Source organism: Meleagris gallopavo, chromosome 4, assembly GCF_000146605.3.
Source record: "Meleagris gallopavo isolate NT-WF06-2002-E0010 breed Aviagen turkey brand Nicholas breeding stock chromosome 4, Turkey_5.1, whole genome shotgun sequence".
Lineage (NCBI taxonomy): Eukaryota > Metazoa > Chordata > Aves > Galliformes > Phasianidae > Meleagris > Meleagris gallopavo.
The window spans coordinates 37,822,458-37,843,100 of record NC_015014.2 but is presented as its reverse complement, the minus strand read 5'-3'; the positions used below and the strand labels follow the sequence as shown (position 1 = coordinate 37,843,100).

Genomic DNA, 20,643 nt, shown 5'->3' with positions numbered 1-20,643 from the left:
AAAAAAAAAAAAAAAAAAGACTCTCTTTCACAATCAATTTCTAGTTTTCTTTCAGAAGCTTTGGAGAAACCAGTCTTAGGGTGATTTTGCATTAATATTTCATATATAGTTTCTGGGAAATGTTCAGACAGCAGGAGCAAAAAAAGAAATTGAGCGCTCTGAAGTTGGTGGTCAAAAGGTTTAGAACAAAAACAGTCACCTGGGAGGAAGAAAAGTGGCATTTTCTCACAGATAGAAAATAAAGGAATAAAATATTTACATGTATTTTAAGTATATGATATATTTTGTCTCTATACTCTTTATTCTAACAATTAAGAAAATGCATTTAAAAGACTGATAAGCGAGGTATTAAGTTGAGATAGATAAGAACATGAGTATGACATATACTGAAAAATGCAAGAATAGAGAATGAGAAGCCTAGCTTCTAAAGTTTTCTATCCAAATGTTCATGATACATTGTTAGATTATTTTCCAAAGGTAAACAATATTTCTTCATTCATCATTAAACTAAAAGTAAGGCTGCTCAAAGATAAGCTACAAGTAAGCAAAGTTTGAAAAGAGAACATCCTAAAAATTACCTGCAATTCAACCATGTTGTCTAGAAAAATACTGTACTTTTTGTTCAGATGTAAGATAACTTAAAGAAATAAACATAACACCTTACACTTTGTAACCATGAGATCTAAGACAGATAAATAATTTTAGTCATAATAGCTAGTGATAGGAAGGTGTTTGGGGTTAGTTTGTCCTCTTTCAATGAAGGAATGATAGAGTCCAATGAATAAAGGTCAGATACTTAATGCAATCTAAACCAGAAGGTTGCAAGCCCCCAGAAAATGCCACTGATTACATAATGTGTGACTCACTGAACTGACATTAGACAAAAGCAGAAGTTCCATCTCTTCCTAAAAAAAAACAAAACAAATCAACAACAAAACAAAACAAAACAAAAAACAGAGTAGATAAAAAGAGAGAGGGACATGAGGGACATGTCAGAAAAACAGAGAAGAAGCTCTTGAATAATTACCAGAAAAAAAAAGACACCTGTGAGGAGAACTATGCACCCAAGGCACCTGAAGAATCAGGAAAAATTCCAAACCAAAAGGAGGAAAGGATGTCCAGGGAGGCTCCAATACACATGGATACAAAATGTTGTGAGGATGCATAAGGAAAGGTTCTGCGAAAAGGAGAAAAGGAATCATTCCAAAAATTTTCTGGAGAACAAAAGTTTCTTGAAGTGTTTGCAAAGTGCAAATACTAAGAAGTAGAATTAGTGTACATGTACTAAGGTTTCCCAAAGTTCACATTCTTTATAGCAACTAGAGACGAGCCTCGCCTTGTAATATATACGAATAAGAAAAATGGAATTTTGCTGAAGCAGAGAAATGAAACTAATTTACAACCCCCCCAAAAAATAAGCTTTTCTCAAGAGGATGGTGCTACGAACAAAGACAGAAAAAGATAATCCTTCTTGCAAAATTCTGAAAAGTTAGGAAGAACATGGGCTGTATTTCCTCTCAGCTTACTGAAGCAAACAGATCTAGAGAATTTCATTTCTGTCATGACAATGCTCAAAGTAGTTAAGTAGAAACCAGAGTGCAATTAAAAATAAAATTATTTAGTGTTGTATGCAACACTAAAGAAAAGATTCCACTTGATTCTCACTGCTTTTATGTTTTTATTTTGGGAATTTTATCATTATAAAGCTATTTAGATTCAATAGGCTGGCTTCCAAGTTCTTTACATAGGCACAAAAAAAAAAGACAATTATTATTAGTAGACTAGATTTGGCAACATTCAACAAGAATACAAGATGCATACATTAGAAATTAGGGCAATAGAATGTCTTTGAATTACTACCACGTGTACCTCAAATTATACTCAGGGAGACACAAGTTCCAACATTCAGAGTCTCTCTGCACAGTACACCGAAGCATAATTTACAGCAGACCTTCCACATTAAGCTTTCATGGTAGTAGCTGTGTGTATCTCATTATTTTTTCAAAAGATTTGGATAGCAGTGATTTGTCCTACATACACAGTCCTCACACATTACAGACTATGTTAGTAACAGTGGCCTCCTTATTCAGAGTCTTCCTCCACCTTTTTTTTGACCTTCTCCTTGGCTTTTCTCAGCCATACCTGCCAATTATTTGCACCTTATGATTTTGGTTGTCACTATATATAACAATATGCTTTACCTTTTGATTAGCCCTAAAGTATTCAGGCAGTTGGATTTCATGATATTTATAGGTCCCTTCCAAGTGAATTATTTTGTTCTACCTGTATTCCAGCTACCAACCAGTAATTCTCACTACATGTTCACTGCTTTTCTTCTCCACTCCTGTGCCTCAACGCATGTTCTTTAATCAAGGCTTGAAAGCAAAACTCTTGGCATTTGTCAAGTGGAGCATGTGGATAGGTCTCTACATTTTAAGCTTTATCTCAGCTGCAAAATGCTCTTCTAAACATGAATGGGGAATAAATATTACAGCTGGATTCTCACGTTTGCAAGCAAGTAAACAATTTTTGATACCTCTTCATCTGCAGAGAACTAGGCCAAACTGCGGCTGATCACAGCAGCTAATAAGAACCAGGCAAGGTGCAAAGACAGCATCAAGGCCTGGCTGCTTGTGGGAAGGTGAACAGCAATGGGAACATGATTGCTTCCACTATGGCAAAACTCAAAGCAGAAAGGACAGCTACCACCTTCTTTGCTACATCAGAAGGTTACTTTGTTACAATGTGATAGGTGTTGGACTTTTTTCAAGTTTTCAAGTTTTTCACTTTTTACTTGGAGAGAGTAAGATACTAAGAAGCATCTCCTTCCTATGTTCATCCCAATCTGATAGTAGCAAAGCCAAAAAGATTCCAGGACCGGGTAGGATGGGATTCAAAGCACATAGCTTAGAGGAGGACTCAGCACATCAGGGTCTGTCAGATGGTCAGAGCTGACGTATGTTAAGTCAAAACTCTTAAGGATATTAAGGGATCTAAAGGAAAATGTGGACCAGTTCACAGCAACTGAGAGCAAACAAACAGTAATTTTTTCTTCCAGGTACCAAAAAGTAATGGACACATAATACACCACGAACAAGGTATCTGCAGAAATGCAGTTATTACATTTTGTTCCTTCACACCTTTCTTCCCACACTTATTTTTTAGTCTACCTAACATACAAATACCCATCTTCATGTTTTAAATCCAAGTCCTCCTTAATTACTGCCTCTGAACACAACAGGGAGCACAGCAGCTCAAGTGTGCCCTGGCATGAAAGCACAGTATACATTTTTCAGGCACTGGCCTCAGCCTCACGCCCTGGTCCAGCTCCTCGAGGAGACAGGACAACTCAGTCACACCTCATTCTACAGCAGGCTGGGAGCACAATCTGTTCCCTTGCTGCAGCAGCAGAAAGTGCCAGACCGCCTCAGGACCCCACAGCCACCCTGGCTTCAGCCTGCCATTAATCTTCAGCAACTAACAGGAATCAGTGTAGTACTGTGACTGTGGCAAAGACAGTAAAAACTACCAAACAAAGGTTACTGATGAGCTTGCGACTGAGCTTCTTCATTTTAATAACATTTATTGCTCCAAACGAGGCTATTCCTACCAAGAATAATACAAGAACTACAGTGAACATGCATGGTCCAGAAAGCAGTAACCACTCTGCACACAGTAGTGTATGTCATGCCAAGAAAACTCAGGCAAAACATAGCTCAAGAACAGCAGATAAACACTAAATCCCAATAAGCAGATTTATAGGGGACTGGGGGGAAAGGCCACAGTCCCACAGGTGCTCTACATTTTAAGCTTCCAGTGCTCCATGAGGGCTCATGCCTTCAAGTACCCACAGTCTCTGGCACTACAGCCAAACTCATCCCTGTGAATTCAGAACCTCAGTGAATCAAAAACCAGCATTTATTCTCATATACAGCACAAGAAAGCTGAGTACAACTACAGATTCCCCAGTCCCACCCTACAGCAACGAGAAGTATTCCTCTGCCCACTATTTGATAGCCCAGTGGTACAAAGTATAGTTCCTGAAAGTCACTCAATAAGCTGTTTTCCCTCAGTCTGTAGCAATAAAACTATACAACACTATAAACATTTTCCGCATTTGACTCCAAGATGTTTGGCGCACTAGGTGGAAACACTGCTCCTTTTGTTTTTTATATTTAAGCAGACCCCTTTAGACTCACTTTCCATCAAGACACCAAATATTTTCTTCTTCTATTTTGTGTCCGGTGGGCCCTTTCTAAAACCAGGCAAGAGACTTTTGAGCAGCCACTGGGGGAGCGTCATGGCACATCACAAATCAGACCCATTAAAAAGCAGGGGGATGCCCAGGGAAGGATTTTCTCTTCTGTAACCCTTCCAGCACATGGGCTGGCCAAACAAGCAAGATTAGAACTAACAGGAGATAGGGATGTACATCTTACAAGCCACAAGAAGGAAACAGATCACACAAAGGGCAAAATTTCATTTTTTGTGCAAAGTTCAAAGCAGAGAAAAGCCATCAACTCTCTGCTGAATGTTATCAGCCTGAGCAGTCATCTTTGTACAGGAACATTTTCTCCTTTTCTGCCCAAAGGGAGGACCCAATGTCTGAGAAGTGCAGGGCAGGTAAAGCACGAGCAGAGTTACAACATAAGAAATTCAACAAGACATCATGCCCATGCAACATCTGGCTTCCCTACTAGCAGGGCCAACAGGAATGCTAATGTTTCAGTCAAGGAGAAGCAATATACTTCCTTAGAACAAACGATACAGTTGGAAAACAGACAAGCTTTTGAGCACAGAAAGTCTTTCTTCCACAGACCTGAATAAGGGCTTGGTTGCCTGAAAGTCTGTGGTTTTTTTCCTAGCTAGATTGATAAATCTAATAAAAGATATTACCTCTCCCTATAAACCCTGTCCTGATTAACACTGAGGCTACAACAGAGACTCTATGACTTTTTGTTGTAATGATGGCTTGCAGTATTGACTTTTGTTCAGAAACTTTTTGTTGAACAGGCATCAGCTTATTTCACAGAGAACAGGCTACTGGTTTTAAAGACAACCACTGATTACAAAGCATTATCAAATCAATCTCACTCACAGAAGATTTTTAATAGGACTAATGAGATAAAATTATTTTCCTCCACATATTTTTCCCTACATTATGGCAACACTGACAGACTGAGAAGTACTGGATTTGACAAGTGGTACTCCAACACACGCTACGCCCTAAATCTTATCATGAAGAACACGCTTGCATAGCAGAGAAACGCTCACAGAAACAAAGCCTTTCAAAAGCAGTGGGCCTTCCTATCTTACATGTTTTGATATTCTGATTGTTTCTGGCAGAACAGGTGAAACAGTTGATTGACATGCTTCATGCTCAGGGAATGTAACCAGGATGTGCAATAAATATCTGAAAACGTACATTTGTCTAAAATATCTTTTATTTTCATAGTTCATTATTAGCTTTAGTACAAATCTAACTGATAAACAGCTGTACTGTAACATGAGAAAAACAATTTTCAGCATATGATTTACTAGCATTAATTTATAGAATGAATGTACTGAATTTAAAAACTTTTCATTGCCATCTCCTCTCACTCAAATGCGCTTTCATTAGCAATGGCATTTCAGTTTAATCCTTCTAAGAAGGCTCTCAATTGGAAAAAGACAGGTAATTCTTCAGTGAAGTACATTTTTGGGCACACTCTCTTACCAAGATACACTGAGTTTTATTTCAGAGTTCCAAACAGCAAAACATGAAACATTCTTCATGAAAGGCAGGACATTTATTTTACAGATGTCTTTATATTCAAATTACGAACACATGAGCCATATTTGATTCAGTGATGGAACATAGATTAAATATATTAATTTTCATGGAATTCCTCCATAATTTTGCTTTGCCTTATAGATCAAACAGATGCAATCATTACCATTGAACAACTTCATGCTGTATATATTGTAAGTTATAACTAAAGCATAATCCTTTTCCATAGTAAAATGTATCATCACTGGAGGATGGCTAAAGACTTGCATTTTTAAAAACAAAAAGAGTATAAAATATCTTTATTTTTTTAGACAAAACCTTTGTAAGCTAGCTAATATTTACTTCTAAAATGTATTTAAAATCTATTAAAATATGTATTTACGCAAATAACAATTACTCTCTGAAACAATCTGGGGGGAGGAATGAACAAATAGTTCTGTAAAGAAGTTTATTTATTGATAAGAATTAGTTCAAAACTTTGTTTTACACCACATACAAGCCAAACTGGCTATAAGTGCAATGCCAGAAAGCAAAACTTTCTAAAACAGTATGGGGTTGAAGAAAGGGAAAGGAAAAAATTAATTTCTGCACTTAGCACAGGTAAGTGACTGCAAACTTCTGCGTATTCATGAACTTTAGTCTAATGACAATGATTTGAGATACTTCCTCAAGGCAGAAGAGTAATGATTAGAAACTGTAATCTGAAAATATTTTGTGTAACATGGTGTTTCCTCATTTGTTTTCTAATTGTCTGTTTAAAAAAAAAAAGAAAATTAGATTTTGTTCTACTAGACATCTGATTTTTTTTTCATCTCTTCCAGTTTTAATAAGAGAATGATAAGAAGAGCCTTCGTAAGTTACTTACATTTAGAATGAAACTGGATTTATTTTAATCATACCATCCCAGCCAATGTGGCCTGACCTTCAAAAATAGGAATGTTTTTAAAGTGTCCTCCTACCCAGAGTATTGTTTGGCACAAAAGCCATAGTAACGGACACCAAACATTAGTCACTGGGTACAACAGAGTGTCAAATGTTCAAAAGAATAACTTCTTTTTGGTAGGCAGCCACCTCATATTTCACCTGCTGAATTAGACTTTCTGCATTTACAAATCAGAAGGTAATTTCCATATGTTTTGCTATATTGAAATTAGTATTACATGTGCTTTAGGAAACATTTGTAGAAAAGTCAAGCACTCTTTTGTAAGGTTTCTCTTAGATAAAAAGAATGGTTTGTAACTGATAATCCCCAGAAGGCATTCATTATTTTTTTTATGAAATTATTTCTCTATATGCAGCCACAAAATGGGCATCATTTGATTAATACCATAGACAGGAACAATATACTCCTTATCTAGCTTCATGTTGCAAGGTTAGCATTGATTTTCTCTTAGTATCTTTAGCTGGCTCACAACCACCTACCTGGTGTACAAGCAATCCCTCTGCATCACAGGGACATGAGAGGCACTTAGCTCCTGGATCTTCTTCCACACAAAGAAAGCACTGCAAAAGACAGCTAAAGTAACAGCATTAATTGATTGTCTATCTTTTTGTGGCCATATTACTCCACTAGGCTTGGCAAGTCTGTGAGTCAGGTCATGCCCCACTCAGGCTACTGGGCACTGAACAGCAATTGCCTCTGTTGTCTCCTTACTCCAGGCAGAAGATCCAGGTGAGACATGAGCTGGCTGACCAACAAGCATCTTGTTGCTCTGCGTAGCACTGCAGCTGTCTATCTAGGGACATGTCAAGGGAATGTTTTGGATATACTTTCTATTTTTGTCACATTAAATGCAGATATTGTTTACTGGAACACAGAGAGACAAGTTCAGTTCATGCATATCACCAACAAGATACCGAGACTCCAGTCCAGGCATCCCAGACAAAACAACAATATGAGTGCCACATTCTCTGCCACCTTTACTTAGAAGGAATGATAGGAAATTAGACATAACAGTGATAGCAACAAATTCCTAGTTTTATTCAGTACTACAGCCTCTCCATATAGTGGCCTCCATGGCATCACTGAACTCTAGATGCACAGAGAAACAGTGAAGCAAGTCTCCTTCACCTGAACTATAAGAATTGACAATAATTTTAAAACCTCTACATGCAGTCTGCATAATAATGATATTTAGGAAAAAAAAAGACCACATTAACATACTTCACGCAAATTGCCTTCTGGGACAGAAAGCTGAGTACAACACTGTTTTTATCAACTTTAATGCACAGTTTGGGTCAGAGGAGAGGCAGAAGGAAATGGGACCAACCTTTGACCAGTATGACAGCAGCATAAGTAATCCCTTATTGCATTATGAAACGATTCATACATGGGGACCCGTTACATTACCGGCCTGTTAACAGCAACACAGATCCTTACTTTTAACTTTTTTTCATTTTGTTCTACATCAGACAAGACTATTGCTGTCATTGGTAGAGAATGGAAAAGCTGTTACTGCTTTAATATAAAACACAGAAAAAAATACACAGCAGCTGTTCATATTTGCTAGGAAGGCTGTTGTAATAATGATGTCATGGAAAAAGGCTGGAATCTATTAAAATGAATCAGACAGGCAGGCCATTCAAATCCTTCAGACAATACGCGTATACAAGTTGCACCATGTACCTTACATTAAAATAAAAACAAGCAAAGAGTGGAGTTCTTTTAAAAATATCATTCAGAACAGGCAACTAAAGTCATTTCATAGCTTTCTTTCAATAAATTACATTTACTACTGGAACTACCCAATAAAGCAAAATACAAAAGCTACAGCCAGCTCACTGTCAAATAACCTTGTTTTCACCTATAAAAGCATTTAAATCTATTTTGAAATCACAGGCTTAAGCTATGTAGGAACTCTCTCATTGACAAAGGAGACAAAAGGTGATTTGCTTTTTCACAGGGGTGAGGGTATGGGTGATATATTTTTCCTAAGTAGGGAACTAAAACACACAGTTAGAAGGTGCACAATCCAGGCCTCAGTTTGGCCTAAATTTAGTGATCAGACATTCTAACTGTGTGATGCTACTTTCGAGCCATGGCAAGTTTGCACCTCTTGCTGCAGCTTGTTTGCATGCCTCTCCTCAACCTGAACAGAACAAGGCTTCCTCAAACATTATGCTTTCTCTTCTCTGGAGTATATTAAAAAGAAAAAGGTTCATAGTGGAGAGCAGATAAATTTGGTAGTAATCTGCCTGTCTCAACAACTATATGTTGCCCCATTTCTGATAAGCTACACCTTACCCCCTAAGAATATCACTAGAAAGGATTTTCTGATGGTGGCCTGAAAATGTTTGCCAAACCTGTGTGGGAACGAAGTGACATGTTTCTTCCTGGCTCAGACTCTGTGACACCAATATATGGAACTTTAGAATTGTAAATTCCTGCTCTCTTTCCCACTGGTTAAGAGACAGGCTCACAGCTAACTAGTGACTTATGAAACAAAACTAATCTTAAGAAGGCCTCAGAACAAAAAAATTCTACAGTAACACTCTAGTGAATGTTACAGAACAAACACGTATGCAAGAGCAAAGAAGCAGCAAGGAGTTAGTCGTTTTGCTTAAGGCTGTCTCCTGTCCCTCCCCACTTTTCCACCCTCCCGGATCACTACCATGCGAAGGGAGAAGCACAGACAGTGCAGCACGTGCACATCATGAGATGCTGGACACTCTCTGCCTGGCAACAGCTCCTGACCCAGTTGGAGGGGACCATCATAAGGCATAAAAGGCACTGCCAACCCCACAGCCAGCAGCGCTCAGCCCATTACATCCTCAACCACCCTAGAAAGAGAACAGACCCTCAGGACATCATGGGATCTGCAGTGGTGACTTGTTTTAGTTTCCTTCCTTTTCTTCTTCTCTCTCACTCACACATCTTTTAGTAAATAAAAGCACGTCCTTGCTTGATCAACACCTTTGCCCCATTCTGAGATTTCATTTGGAGGGCCTGGGGTCAATATAACAAACCGCAAGCCTCTTCAGCTTGCAACAGTATGCAATGGCACCTGGCACAACATGCATATATTTCTGCTAATGCAAGATCATATTTTGACCCCACTTTTTAAACATTCAAGCTGACTTTAGCATATTCTGATGCTAGAAAAGTACAGCAAGACTGATCATGTTTAATCTTTTAAAGTCACAGGAGACATACACAGACCAAAATACAACACACACAAATACCACAGGCAAAGTTTTAACTTGTATTCTGGAGGGCAAGAGCTGTATTCTTCAAGATGAGAAAACAGATCCTCAGCTCTACAGCAGCTGTGAACAGTGTGGAAAGCAGAGGTCCTACTTTCTCTCCTGTTTTACCAAAATACAATGAAGTCAACTACATATGATTTCAAATCTTGAATATTCTGAAATACACCGACAAGGCTACATGCAAAGTGAATATATTTTAGAAATAAGCATTCTAGATTTGAGATTGAGTAAAAGTTAATATGACAGTCTTAAACTTCTTTTTCAAACTATCAAATTTTGTACCTTATTCTGTCAGTTACAGAATACCAGCTACAAACAAACAAAATTAAAGAAAATATCTTGAGACTCCAAAAATTAATGTAGCTGCAAATTGGCTTAAAGTGATAACTACCGAGTCACCTGAAAATAAGTTTGATTACAGCCCTTGTCAGTTACACATATCACATAAGACATTACACTCTATTAAACTGTATTGAAGACTGCAACAACCACTTCTGCAGGATAGTTGCCAACCAGATTTCAAGATTTCTTTGTAAGGATTACTAGCAAACAAAAATTCAAATAGCTAATAATAAAAGAAGATAACTTTACAGACACATTCACGCTTACGTCATTTAACACTTTCTCCTGCAACTGGCTGCATACAAATCCCAGAGTTGACAAGCCTAGCTGCCAAATCAGACCCCTATTGTTTTGCTCACATTTCTAGACCTGCTAAAAGCAATAGGCTACGTATGCAAGTAGCTCTATGTATTTAATTGAAAGTTCAAAAGATTTGAGCCAGAGGTGAGTAAAATGAATTTGAATGCCTTATCTCAGGCACCCATAGTATCCATAAATGATAACTATTATTATATATAATAAAATCATGCTAACACTTAAGATGAACATCCAGGGCAAGCTTATAAACCATTTAGCAATTAATGCCCTTGTCTCATGTTTTCAATTTTCATTGCTACTGAAGGTCACATGTTATGATGTCAGCTCAAATCTGGATTTCCAATCTCAGCAAGTTTAATTTTAAGTCACGAGACTGAGACGTATGATTAAAAACTGCTTTTATAAAGTCTCTTAGTTCTATAACAGAGTAAGCTTATTCACTCTGTTACTAAAGTAGATTTCACATTTGAGTGCCACTTATTCAGCAAGCACACACCACTTGGACATATCTTCCAGCATATCAAACATGCCGTAATTCAAACATACAAAAATAAGATTTATCAATACCGATATGCAACACAACACACCAACACTTAGTACAAGAGTTTGTAGTCTGGGCCAACAGGAAATTAATTAACTCCCCAGAGCGCAATACAAATTGAATCTGCCAAAAGGATTGAAGAGAAGGAAGAACAGGAGTCTCTAAAAGAATTCTGAGCTGGAGGAAACTGTGGGGAATATGATCCTTCAGAGCTGATGTGATGGAGATATTTCATGGGGTCTGGCACTCAAGCATCATTCACTCATTTATTCTCAGCAGATCAGAAGACTTTTCCCAGTATACAAATAGCATTTTTGTAAGACACCTGAGTGGAGCTGACAGGTTGCCACCAAATGTACTGCCCTCCTCCTCTCCCCTAGTTCTCCCCCTACAGTCCTGTCCTCACCCTCCCATTTCCCTTGGAATACCGCTTTTTTCTTTTTTCCCCCACAACTCTGCCTGTGACACCAGCTTACAAAGCTCTTCCACATGGCTGCTACCTCCTCCTCTTTTCTCCACAACCTCCCTGGTCTTTCCTACCCAAAACAAATAGAATTCAGGCGCTTTTTCTCCTTTAAGACAACTCTCTGTGGAACCACTAAAAGCCAGCTCAAGAATCAGGGTGGTTTTGAGCCCAGGCTATGGAGCAACATTTTTCTGAATACTGCCAAGGTGATTCCACAATACTGGCTGCTTGCAGGGCTGGGGGTGGATATTCAGTTCTGCTGATGACTCATAAGGAATAAAAGGAACCAGGCACACCTTATCTCAGCTGTATTGGTTCCATGTGAAATATTAGCAGAAAAATCATTCCAGCTGTTGAAGTTATTAGGTTTAACATTATCATTAATAGCTGTTGTTATATAATTTATTCTCTCCACAAGAGAAATACCTGTGGAATACCATGATTAAGCTTAAATCCTTCTCAAAGCAAAATCAAGCTCAAATGGGTTTTTCAGATGTACAATGCATGAAAGAGCAGACCTATTATTACTGTAAAAGTCGATAATAAATGACAGGAAAAAGAAACAAGACAGTGCAGTATATTTATACACAGCCTTTGAAGTACAACAGTTCCTACATTTGCAAAGCAATGGCAGACAACAGCCATACAACACAGAGTTACTTCAACCTTTGCAACAGAAGGGAGTTCAAAATGTAAACAGTCGCTAAAATCTCAGTTTGATTTCAGTTGTAAGCGGTAAATTGTTAAAATGCTATTGTCAAAGACTGGACAGTCTTCTACAGCATTTTGAAGACAGAATCTTATGGTAGAGCCTTTTCAAAATTATCGTATCATCTGCAAGTTTAATGCAAAAAATAGCTAAAAGGAATATTAAAAAGAATTACACGGAACAAGTATGGACCTATTCACAGTTCTTTCTGTGTTCAACTTACTAGTGTATTTTCTTTCTAAAATGACTGAAGTGACCTAACACATAATGCAAGATGTCAAAAATAACTCCTCATTCCAGAGAAGCATTTTAAACATAGAATAACTCAATGACCTTCAGAAGACCCTCATTGTGAAGCAGTAAAGACAGCTACATCTACAAAGATGTACAATCAAATGCGATGTCAATGTTCATGCAATTAAATTGGTAATATTACTTGTGTATTCTTCCAAGCAGACAAACAAGAATAATGAAGCAGGGCCAGCATTTGTTATCTTACAACTACACAGTGTAAAAAAAATCAGTAACCATAAAAGGATTCAAAATGAACTGCATTTTAAAAAGTCTATTGTAAAACGTAATATTTCTAAAATTTAGTTTAAAATCTACTTGAATACCTAACAAGAAAAAATAATCATTTTCATAGCCAAGGCAAGACAAAGATTTAGTAAATAACAGAAAAGTAATGGATTACTTTTAACAGTCTTAAAAATTTTGTACAACTGATTTCTATAAAAATGAATATTAAAATTGAAAAGTTTGTCTTTAATTTCTATAACTTGTAAGCTTTGAAAGATAACAGATAGCTTCTAGTGTTCTGAATACCTCCATGAACTTACTGGCACCTCAATGGTAACACATCCATGTTTATAAGAAAAGGCTTCAATTTTATTTCAAACTTAACAGGCATTCATTCTTCTCCTTTCAAAACTTAGGCACAAGTAACAAAGCACCAGAGCCTTATAAATTCCCCAACACCAAATGCAAATTAAGTCATGAAATTGCTCTAGGATATGTTCCAAGAACGCAAGCCCAAAGGAGTTTCAACACAATTTTTCTATTTCAGGCTCCTTATGATACTTCAGCAAGGTAACAGAATATTAAAGGGTCAAGAAGAGTTATCTATGTATGGAAAGATTTAATTATCCAATTTAAAAAACTTTCTGTATTGTGTTTACAAGCTTTAAGATGAGAAATATGTTTATAAGCAGTATAAACCGAAAGGATGGCAAAGGTTCTGCAGATCAAGCAGCTCAGAAAGTTTTAATTCCCTTGGAATGCTGCACTGAAAGTTTTAAACACTAACTTCATATGTTTTGCAAATGGCTATCGTATTAGTGGATTTTTCTCTTACTCATAAATACATGAACTGCTCACTCGCATTGTACTAGTCTGTATTAGAAGTAAAAATATGCACAGTCCCCACCCCATTATGTGAGAAATGTGAGAAAGTATAAAGACTTACGTATTATGTCAGCTGTAAGTATGCACTTTACATGGCCATCTCCAGCAAACAAGGACTGTTCCCATAACGAAAAAATAATCTTTCAACAGTTGTCTTGAAAATGCCCGAATTCTTATGCACAAAGCAGGCATTTTAACAGATTGTATAAACAAAGAGCTGCTGATTTTTCGCTCTGCAGAGCTACTGCTTGTTTATCCCAGGGGAGAGATCAGTAAAACAAGGACAACTTCAGTTACTGGACTTGCTATTATTTAGCAACAATCCCTAGGGGACTAAGAACAGTTCCTGAACATGAAGTTTGAGTCCACCAAAGTTCCCCAAAACATAAGAGAGAGACTACAACAAGCAATCTGCACCAGTCATTTTGCTAAAACCTGGTATCAGAGAGCTGCCCATGAGCACCTTTTCAGCTCACTCCCATTTTTCTGTCCGAAGACAGTTCTTTACCATTCCTTCCTCAAAAGACATGCTAGGTACAAAGCATTCAAAATAGTAAAACCATCCATAAGTGTGTATCTGGGTCTTTTTCAAGTAGCCTGTTTACTATAGCTTGCATCACTTTCAACACATCTCAAGTGACTTTTCTTCAGTTTTTCAAATTCTAGATCACAAACAGTAACTACCCTCTGTGTTCAGTTAATGCTGGCACTATTTTTCTTTCTTAAGTCCACATTTGTTTAAAAATGAGTTCTGTCCTTACCTGAAGATCTCAATTTTCAGGAAATCTTCGTCTTGTAGTCTAAGTGAAATTGGTGTAACCTATAATAGAACAGAAGGATATATCAATTACATTAACTTTTAACATGAGCATTGTAATTCAATCACATATGAAAAAACCGACAGCTAATTTTTTTGTTACTATGCTGTGGCATGACTTTTACATGTGACTTATGCCAAGCAGCAATTCTTTGGCAAGAATTGTAGAATATCACATACTGACTCACTAATAAGAAGTACCTCTTTCCTTCTCCAGCATTTCTGTTCAAACACAGAGATGTAAGCTTTGATCTACCTCTACTTATTACTCATAATGCTGTGTTGTGGTTAGATTAAATAATTAAGATCCCGCTTACATCCTATTTCTTGTTACTAAACAACCCAATCAATTGAATTAGGCACTTGGGGAAGAGGTACATGATTGGGCCCAGATGCACTCAATTCCCATCTAACAAACCCATCAGTAAAAACAAGTAAAAATGTTTGCTTAAAATATAGATCTAATTTCATCCTAGAGAATAATCAGTAAAGCCTAATTATAATTAGCATCCTGAAATGTAGCTAAACAAAACACTATTAGCACCAGTTTCTATCCACTAGTTTCTCCCTATCTAAAAAACGTGCAGAGACACAGCAAAGATATTCAAGTCAAAACAGCATATATATTTGTACACTATATTTCCCAAATAAGGCACAAGTTACAAATTTAGTCTCTTACACATTTGAAAATACCACTAGATATCACCAGCAATTATATCTACTGCTCCTTAATCTTGTGTAAACAACAGTCTTGTGTAAAACTTTCGAGTTATCAGTCACTGAAGACTCTTTAGTGACTTGATTTTCTAGAGAGATTCACTTATTGCCAGCCCAAGAAGAGCTGTTGTAAGATACTGAACATTAGCAAACCTCAAATTTCATTCCTTTATTTTTCTTTCAAGATAGCTACATAGCGACAGCACAAGTTGCCTCTAACCACACCTTAATCAACACAGCAAATTTACACGTGGCCTCCCTAAACTGCACAGCACTGAGCTGACCATTGGCAGTAAAAGCATTTTATGCTCGGATATCTCCAGGAACCAGTGTCCAGTCTTTTTTTTCAGAGACAATTTGCAAGTAGGATACACAAGCAGAAGACTCAAATTACACTTCATTGACCAAGAAAAAGGAGATGGTTTTCAGTTTCAGTACCATAACCTCCACGCTGACCTGCATGTTTGTTGGCCTAAACAAAGAGATTTAAGGAAATGAAGGATTTGCACTTTGTCCAAGTTTTGTTTTCAGATAGAAGATCTCTGCCCCAGAGGTATGTGCTGGTTTGAAAGGAACTGAGAGGACAGCCACTCACTCTGGTCCACATTCCTGTTTCTTCTGCTTCTCCAAGTTTTGTTTCTGCTCTGTACTCAATATGACCAAAACAAACAAACAAATAAACAAGAAATGGGAGGTGGCCTCAAGTTTAAATTCCTTTATTTATTTATTTTTTATTCCTATATTTTTTGCTTCCTCTGGTGAAACTGTATGGAAGGAGATTACCAAGCAATTTGCACAGTAATTATTTTCCCATATTCAGAAGATTATATACACTCAGGCAATCCAAACACAAAATTTGATCATATGAAATAAAAATATATCCTATCTGGAAATTTAAAAATGTAATGGATGATTATGTTAATAAGATCCTCAGCAATATAATATAAAAGTAGGGTACAAAAAAGTTGCTCTGAGAAAAACAAGTACTTCTTCAGTACCCCCTACAAACTAAAACATTTATTTGATAACTTTTTAATGAGCTACCTTATAGATAAAGATTGCTCAGATGTAAGAATTTCAATTTGGACTCAAGTAAAGATTTTCATTTCAGTAGGCCACAAAAACATTTCAACAAATGGCATATCTTAACATCCTGCTCCACATAAAAGCACATACAGTGTGAATAAACTACACAATTTTTTGAGAAACAAACATTCACTTTTTCTAATGCAAGTAGGAAACACTATCTCACTGTATTCATATGTGGGAAATTGAAGACTAGAGTTTCACTTATTTGCCTAAAACCATATAAGAAGGAAGCATAATCTGGTGCCTAACTCAATTCTAAAATCTGCTGCACTGCCTCTGCATTATCTTACCTTCTTCTAAAAGGCTGCATAATTCTAATATCCAGTTGTGCTGCACCCTTGCCTTACACCTCCCAGCCGCATTTTATTATTTATTTTAGCTAACTAATTTTTTTGAATCTCCATCTGCATTCAGATGGTACCTTCAGTTTCATAAGAAAATCTCATACTTCATGACTTTAGGTTAAGGACACCCATTGCAACTGAGCAAAGGCTAAGACCCTTGTTTCTCTTAGGGTATAATTTTCTATATATAGATTTTCACAAGCAGAATGTTCATACCACATCCAGAGACTCAAAACAAAACTTATCACGTTGCAGGTCTCTTGTCTTTTTTTTTTTTTTCCTTCCAATTAACCTTAAATAAAAAGGACATGTAAAATTCACATTTATTTCCCCACAGTTCAAAATTCAAGAGAGCCAAAAATTCATCATTAAATTAGTATGTTTTTCTGTCGCAAATGCAGAGGTAACAAGTGCTAATTCCAGATGCTGACAGTGCTCAGTTCTGAATATCCGGTTCACTGTCCAAAGACCAGAGATGCTCTATTGTATACTTATTACAGAGACCTAACTGTACACCTTCAGTAGCAGATCAGAGAAAGTTCATTTTCTGAACTTGGAATGTTAGAGCAAAACAACGTAGCCTTTTTTCATGATTCACAGTTCAAGAAAGATGGTAGGAAAACGAAAGGTAGAAACCCATTTAAGATACAGTTTCCTTTACAGTTCTTTCAAAACTAGAAAAACAAAATATAAAGTTTCACCTTCTTATCTTGAATATGTAAATGTTTCTTATCCTGATCTCAGGCTGACACCAGTGCAGTGGCTGCATACAGAGCTGCTGCTGTCCATCTGCTTTATGCTGGTTCAAGATCGCAATCAGATCTGGGTCATCTCACCCTTGAGTTTGTTACCCACATAAATTAAGAGATTATACATAACAGCACTTGTATTAGTTGAAGTCTAGTTTACAGGCATAAAAATATTTTGTCTTTTCCCCTCTACTTGCTAATGTGGAACCTATTTACATAAGTGAAAGAGGAACAACTTATTTGCTCTCTCCTTTATGCAACAGAAGAACACACTCATGAGGTATGATTTCCCATGTTCACGGAAAGAGATCAAACGTGTGGTATAATGTATTAAAACACAGGGATTTTTTCATTATATTAGCTCATTACAAATATACATAACTAACACTACATTCTGCAAAATTACAAGCATTAAAGTAGTCACATGAGCAAACAATTTAATCATAACTTCTGTGGCTTGACTCATTTCAGTTTTCAAGAGATGTCTACTTACATTGTCCTGGATGACAAAGATTTTGTGATCAAGCCACTAGCAAGAGCATGAATGCTGTAACATGCAAAGTGTTTCTTTGCCAGCAGCAGCTGTATGATTCCCTGACATTCAGAAGCAGAAGCACCGGGTACACAGTGTGTCACTGCCAGGTGGCTGCACTCTCTTCATTCAAATCGAGCAAGCCTTAACAGGAAAAGTAATACAGTAACACCAGCAGCTCAGCATGCTGTGCTGACCTTGAATACATTTCAACAAGATGGTTCAGACTAATTAACATAGCATTAAAAAAAAAAATGAAAGCGCAGAACCTGACTTATATTGTTCGGAATATATTGTACACACATGCTGCATCACTGAATTCCAAACCAAAATATTATATGCCTACATTTAAAACAACAGAAAGATTGCTCTGCTGTATCCAAGCTTGAAAAGCAGCCTACATTCAAAACACCGAGCAACTGCAAATGTTAGGTCATCTCCACAAACGCAACTTAATATGCTTCCTATATCCTCTATCGCTTTCAGTTTTCTGAGTCACAAGAAATATCTCAAAAAGAAAAGTATGGTTCCACGTGTAATTTTTCCTTTAGTCTACATAATCTGTATTTTCTCTTGCCTCCTTTTATAAGTTAATTACGCTTTAGATTTACAGTATAGAGAATATGCCAAAACACAACAGATTATGGCTCAGTTGAAGTGAAAGATACCAGACTGGTAGAAGACAGAACCATAGAACGGATCTAGTCCCAACCCCTAAATCCTTACTTTTCAGTACTTACCTTCTCAATACCTTAGATGAGGCTTAGATGTGATTGTGAGCAATCACAACTCCTTCCAAGGCTGATGTTTTACCAGCCACAAAGCTAAATAGAGGACCATTTAAGCAGACTTTATTTTGGTGTTCACTGAAACAACCAAAGCCACAGCTCAAAGACTGGTGCAAGCAGTAAGCTACATTTCTGCTCCCTCTGACTGGTTTGTTCAACAAAACATTGCAGTTCTTGGGCCACCTGGTGTGATCTGGTTTATATGCATAGTGGGAGCTGCCAGGATCTCAAAACACATCGCTCACAGGGACAATAAAAGAAATATGCAAGAGACTCTGGTCTGTGGCCAGGTTTCCCAGCTCCAGGATTTACTTTCCTTGCTTGAAGCAAAGACAAGGCATAAACTGCACAAGAGGGATAGGAGGCTTTCACTCTCTCCCCTCTGTGAAAGGACAGGTGTACCTCAGAAACTAGGAGCTGGCTTGGATCCAGCTCCATTTCCTATGTGATGCTCTCAGAGGAGCAAAATCAACATAGATTTCAATGCACAGCAGGGAAATTACAAGTTTGTTCCCACTCTGAAAAAAAGAGGGGCAGATTTTTGCACAGAAGGCAGGCTGAGAAGCCAGGTTTTGTTTTAGAATCAAAGAAGCTGCTTCCTGTTGTTTGATCTTCTCCCTTTAGGAAAAGGGCATATGTTAAATACTGCATCAAAGACATTCTCATTGCCATCCTGACTTCCACCTGTCAATTGAAACACAAACCCAAGCAGCGGCGGATGCCTCCCATCCCAGCTGGCACCAGCATGCTCTTCATTTGATGTTCCAGCATGAACAGGCTGAGAAACTGCTCTGCTCTGGAAATAAAAAGTTTGGAGTCTGTCTCCTAAGTAAGTTTGCACTCTGTCCTACAGAGCCTGCATAATGCAAAATTGTCTTTTAATATTTGAGAAAATAATTAATTTCCATCACTACTAAAACCTATAAATTACCTTCATCATGAAATCCAAACAAATCTGGCAGTGAATGTGAAATTTCAGTTCTCTCACATAAAAAATCATTACAAGAAAATTAATCTATACAAACTGAATCAAGTAAACAGAAAAACCTGGTCATTGAAAGTGAGCAGGATCACACTTACTGGAAAATGTTCAGAGCTTTGCATTCCACTTCAATTCAGAGGAAGGCACTCCTGCTTCACAGACTTGGTAGCTAGTGCCAGGAGCAGCAGCACAGCTACTCTGCCCGGAGTGATTTTGCAGCATTAATAAATGGTGCCCCAAGTGCCAGTGTAACCAGCAACAGGCTAAGGACATGGCCAGTCCTATAATGCAGTGCAGAAAGGTGACTAGTTAGTAAAGGACAGGAGAGCCCTTTGAGGAGAGGGAAAATTCATGGCAAACTCATAGTCTCCTATTCCTCTTTGCTCCTCTACTCCTTCTTCCTCTTTCCTTTCCCATTAGCGGGAACATCAAGCTTACCAGGCAGTGCACTGCATCATAAAGCAATCATGTCAAGGGAATCAGGCCACTTTCTGTCTTGGTGGTACACCACAGCAATGACAGATGAGTCAACATGCAAAGCTAAACAATTATAATGCAAAAATAAAACATTCTATCTATTCTATTCTATTGGTTAATATTTCTTGTAGCCTTCGTGTAATAAATAAATGTGAGGGTCTAAAGCAATTGCTGAGTCGTAACTGGCTTTTTCCACGTGATGAAAAGATTTGAGTATGTTCCAGCCTTATATTTACACTTACCTTTTCCTCTTACAATAATGCCCCTTATTTTCTGAGTTTTCCTCCTTCTGTGTATCAACTGCATCAGCATAGAGAAACATAAAGGTATTACAGAACAGAACTACGACAGTGGGGAACATGAAAAAACTATAAGCTTTCTTTTTTTTTTTT

General features: G+C 37.4%; 1 protein-coding gene across 5 annotated transcripts in view; it reads right to left on the bottom strand.

The window, feature by feature from the left end:
• BMPR1B (bone morphogenetic protein receptor type 1B) overlaps positions 1-20,643 on the bottom strand; it is a 236,618-nt gene that overhangs the window by 132,428 nt on the left and 83,547 nt on the right. For 2 of the 5 annotated variants that reach the window (XM_019614786.2, XM_019614788.2), the window contains 3 exons: positions 14,518-14,576; positions 13,818-13,872; positions 7,193-7,286 (listed from right to left, as the gene is read on the bottom strand). In XM_019614786.2, the coding sequence (XP_019470331.1) occupies positions 7,193-7,218 (26 nt within the window). In that variant the 5' untranslated portion in view covers positions 7,219-7,286; positions 13,818-13,872; positions 14,518-14,576. Of the gene's footprint in view, positions 1-7,192; positions 7,287-13,817; positions 13,873-14,517; positions 14,577-17,424; positions 17,605-20,643 lie in introns of those variants that run through there. The other 3 variants (XM_031553114.1, XM_019614790.2, XM_019614789.2) reach the window with 2 other exon arrangements.